Consider the following 5,040-nt stretch of genomic DNA (forward strand, 5'->3'; position numbering starts at 1 on the left):
TACCGGTAGTATACATGTAGGGGCTGTATCTACATAACATAGCTAATTTTATTGACTTATAAGATAATGCAATCACCAAAATATTATACAGGCTTGTAAAAAATTAATGAGCTGTTTTTCTTTTTCGGATATATTTTTATTTGTAATAATTATTTTACTTGATGCCGAGTATTACAAATTGAGATTAAAACAAGGTGAATTTTTCCCAAAAGTATCTGCAACCTTCCTTTCTCTTCCATCAAAGGTGCTAATGAAACAATTTCCTCTAAAAACCCTTTTAATGCATATTCTTTCAATGTTTTTTGTCATGTATGTCTCGCGACCTCGACACTTGTGATTGTCGCTTCGCGACTCGCTGCATGCCGCTTTGCGACCCTTTTCGGCTTGCTCACCAATAGAGGGCGAATTGGTGCAAATTTGTAGACTTGGTGCAAGTCTACAAATTTGGCTAAGTGAAGTAAGACTTTTAAAAAACAGAAGAAGCCTTCCATGGGTAAAAAATTGCATTGCATTTGAATTTATTTGTCGGCCAGCCCTTTTTTGCTGCTGTTTTATAACACTGGCTCAATCACTTGACATGGCAGTGAAATAGGGTACTATGTATTTAACACCATTATGCTCTAACATTTCAGAGGCCAGTCCTGAGAGGGTCACTGAAAAAGTTAAATGAAGTCTGAAACAAAGGGATTTTTCAACTCGATTTCTCTCTAATTCCCTCGCGGACTTGCAGCTCGACTCTGTGGTTCGTTGTAAACAAAGCACTTGGTCGCGCATTCTGCCAGCTATGCAGCTCACCCAACCAAAATTCTTCATGAACTACCACGGACTTGACTGGGAGAAGAGCGGAGGTGGGGACTCAACAGGGATGCTTCAGACAGCTTGTAATAAATTTTTGAAAACAATCCTAAAAGGAATTACAATCCATTCTTGTGGTGTGGCTGAAGTTCACTTTTTATCTTAATTGGAGAGTTACATTCCATACAAAAGAGATTCCTTCACAAGTAGCTAGTTTTCTGGTGCACTCCCAAAGTACCGTAATTTGTACCCTGTCTTGAGCCCTTTACACTGGAGCTACCGTGAGGCCCTGCCGGGGTAAATTCCGACAAGCGACATGGCCCAAAAAGTAGCGACAGCACATAGAATAAAATCACGACAAACGACAACCCTTCTGGAAAAAACTTAAATTCCAACAAGGACAAGTAATTTTCCTTCAATTTTACTACCGACAGCGACATGAAGTTTGGTAAAACAGCGACACGGCGCATTTTTAAATTTAGACAAGCGACACGGGAACCCCCCTGGCAGGGCCTCTACTGTGAACCAAAGTTTGTATTTTACTGTACCCAAATGTGCAATCAGAGGCCTTTAGTGTCCAGAATTCCCTGTTACATCACAAGATTTTTTTGACAGAATTTTGATGTGGTAAATACAATTTATGTACCTTATGTACCATCGTAATGGTAATCGTTATTTTTCCACGGTAAAAATTTGACAGCAAAAAGCTGTAACTTTTTGGTATGCTCAGTAGAATATCGGCTCATTTGGTCCCACCAGAGGAATTTAGGCTCAACGATATCTTGCCAAAAGACGTCAGTCCCTCAGCAATCAGGCCTCACTTTCTACTAAAAGCATACCAGATAGTACCCTCTGTCGCAGACAGTCCAAATGGCTACCAGTATAGTCAGACTATAACAGGTATTTTGTAACATGTCCGGCTGCAATGCAGGCTAACCAAAAACGTTCAATAAGTATGCCAATCAAATAAGTGAGTGGTAAGTGGGTTACACTCCATGGAAATTACTTGTATAGATAAATTCAGAAAAATAGTGGTTTAGTAAAACATCCCGCTTTATGTTTCCTCACTTTTAATGAAGTGATGTTTAATCTTCTCAAATATTATTTCACCCATTCTGTCATATCCTGCCTGTGTGAAGTGAAGATCATCGGCCCAAAACTTTCTGCGATCTTCGTCACTCAGAGATTTTCGAGGTAACTTGGTTGATAAGTCACATAGAAGCATTTTACTAGCGTGATCTTGTACGTAGTTTTTTAACAGATTGTTAACTTGCAAACGTTTTTCTCTCAGAGGCGCGAATTGGTCCAAAGCTTCGTAACCGGTTTCCGGAATGGTCACTGCTACAGAGAATGGCGAATGTCGCAGGGCTAGCTCGTGAAGCGATCTTAGGCGTCGAAATAAAGGCTCACCGTCCTTATTCAAAGAAAAACCAAGGTCATTTGTGCCTCCTAAGATAATCACAAGATCAAAGGGTCCATCTTTGTCTAAAACTAGACCAAGTCTCGAGTTCATTTGGTCAGTGGTTTCCCCGCTGACACCCCTGTTTACAACATCGACAGGTTTGCTGTTGGATAGTGATTGAATAAGACTTTGTAATTTCCGTGTATAGGGGCGAAATTTTGTTCCAAAATCGCACCAACCTTCCGTCAAACTGTCACCAAACGCAAGGATACGAAAAGCCGGGCGAGCCGCCATCTTGGAACCTGTGCTCGTCCTCAGTGCCCTTGGAGTTTCTTATTACCGCGATTACCGCTCGTGCCTAGGCCCCATATGCAGGGTGTACTCTGAAGTACCACATCCTTCGGCTCCCTTGATCAGTCAGGGTCGACCAGGGGGGTAAGTGGTATACCAATATACCTGAAAAGCATGTACCCAGTATACCCAAAATTTCCCCTCAAAATCATGCAAAATACCAAAATTTGGAACAACACAGTGCTGCTTTATACCTATAAAAGGCCCAATTGTAGGTAAAATACAGTATAAAATACAGTCTATTTTGTCACGGTGGTCCTTGCAAATTCACGTTAGTTTTCAAAATACAGTATACCTAGTTTAAAATGCCCCTGTATACCGTATACCTAAAAACCCTGACCGACCCTGATCAGTATCTATCTATTGTTCTTTGTAGTTTGTTTCAGGTCCAAAAAATAAATAGCACTGTCCATACCACAACAAAAACCAACATGACACATTTGCGCATGAGGCATAGTTGACTGATGATGACCAAGAAGAACCATGGGAAGGAGAAAGAAGAAATGCATTTCTCTCCCTATTACTGTCCCTTTCTCCTTTGCACGCCCATTTTCCCCTGCAATAAGAGAGAGGGATCTGGGAATGAGGTAGGGTTCCACACCGTTCCAGGGTTATTCAAGTGGATCGGACATATAACTCCTCTTACCGTATTTACTCGAATAAGCGCCGCGGCGCTTATTAAATTTTTCGCGCCTCAAGTGCGGCGCTTATTCGAGGGCGGCGCTTATTTAAAATTTGGACACCACAGCGAATCTCATCTTTTTACAGTAATTGAAAATAGCGTCTTTTGATTGTCAGTATTCGTCTTTTGCTGAATAGTGATGTGGCGCTAGCTGTCTTGGAAAAGTTCGCGGCCATTACAACATTTACAGCACTACGTATTGTAAGAATATTGGATAGAAAACTAATGAACGAGCGGTAAAACAGTCACGTTGAACTGCAATACATCGCTTTTGATAGAAAGAATGTCCAAGTTTGTTTTAGAGTTGCTTTGTAGTGCTGTTTTAAGTTAAAAGGAATACTTTGAATAAGCGCCGCATCGGGACTGCGGCGCTTATTCGGGGGCGGCGCTTATTAAGTTTTTTGTTCCAAATGCGGCGCTTTATATTCGAGGGCGGCGCTTATTCGGGGGCGGCGCTTATTCGAGTAAATACGGTAATTCTATTTTTTAAATTTTTGGGGCTTAGTTCAGTAGCTGATCCAGACCAACAGGTAAGTTGGGCCCTGATCATCCAGACCCTGGGCTTCAGTTTGGCTTGAAAATATGGTGGGGCCCTAGGCCCGCTCCCCTAGATCTGCCACTGTAACTACTACAAGAGTGTCCAGATAAAATGATAGGTCAAAGTAAATTAACAATACTTCAACTCACAGGGTTTGTACAAGTGTTAAATGCACACAAAACTTGTAACATTTTCCAAATCTTGTTACTGCCATCAAATCTCCCAAAGTCCTAAGCATAATGAGTGAAATCCTACCCCCAGAACAGGAATCAATCTTATGCTAGAGCGACACAGATTTAACTGATTGATACAAAAGGGAAGTCTCGAGAAATGCGGCCCATACCACAGGCAGACCACCCTATGTGTTCGTGGTTAATAATTGTTCACTTAAAGATGAATTCCAGTCCGTACTGCGCAATCTCGGCTGCAATGTTTATGTGAGCCCACACGAAGGGAATGTTTACAAGCAAAACTAAAAATTCCGCGACAAACTTACCTTTTTCTTCATTATTAACGCCAGATATCCTTGCAGAACAAATATAACGAGTAGAAGAACCTTGACGCTATTTCAAACCGACGTTTCAGCTCATCGGAAACTCTTGAACGAAACGAACTGTAATGGCGGACTAAAACAATAGAAATATGTTGAAATCTATGAGAGTTACGAATAAAGCTCTGAATAAAGCTCTGAAAATTACATTTATAAATAAACCTCTTTCGAAATATTTAAATAAAGGTGACTTAAATGTTAATCTATTCATGTGTGGTGTTTTTTTCGTGTTCTTGGCCGTATTAAGCGTTTCTTTCGTATGTTACGTTCGGCCGGTGGTCGGTTTTTCTCCTATTACCCAGCCATGGCTCGAGCCCGGACTGCTCGATCCAGAGTCCAGCGCACCATAAGGGCACCACACCTCCCACTGATTGATACAAGCCATCTGCAAAATCTAGTCACCTAACCTGGGATATCACAAGTGGTGTGAAATAGATGTCAACTTTGACCTTTTTAAATGAAATTTTTTTTATTTGTTTGAAGATTTAACTGAAGTTAAAAGATTTGTAGAACATGTTTGATGGGAGGCTTTGACATCCAGCATACAAATCATTAAATTTGTCACACTTTCAAAATACCATTAACTTAATCACGCTCTTTCCATTTTGTACCGTCGCCATTTTATGATTAACAAGGTCACATGACATGGTTCTGATAAGGGCCTATGAAAACATGATACAGTTTGGCAAAAAAAAAAAATTGCTTAACCTCATATTTTTCCA

At 40.8% G+C, this 5,040-nt stretch overlaps 1 protein-coding gene across 1 annotated transcript; it reads right to left on the minus strand.

Moving 5' to 3' along the window:
* Positions 1-55: 55 nt before the first annotated feature.
* LOC144651061 (uncharacterized) lies at positions 56-4,383 on the minus strand. The gene is made up of 2 exons (XM_078510930.1): positions 1,289-4,383; positions 56-1,050 (listed from the first exon to the last, which is right to left on the minus strand). The coding sequence occupies exon 1, from the start codon at positions 2,489-2,491 to the stop codon at positions 1,850-1,852; it is 642 nt and encodes a 213-aa protein (XP_078367056.1). The 5' UTR covers positions 2,492-4,383; the 3' UTR covers positions 56-1,050; positions 1,289-1,849.
* Between the last annotated feature and the right edge of the window lie 657 nt (positions 4,384-5,040).

The sequence above is a fragment of the Oculina patagonica genome, chromosome 4, assembly GCF_052425735.1.
Source record: "Oculina patagonica isolate OP01 chromosome 4, crgOcupat, whole genome shotgun sequence".
In the NCBI taxonomy this organism is placed as follows: domain Eukaryota; kingdom Metazoa; phylum Cnidaria; class Anthozoa; order Scleractinia; family Oculinidae; genus Oculina; species Oculina patagonica.

Excerpts from the sequence above, each read along its gene's own strand:
- LOC144651061 (XM_078510930.1), bottom strand. The coding sequence starts at position 2,491 with ATGGCGGCTCGCCCGGCTTTTCGTATCCTTGCGTTTGGTGACAGTTTG.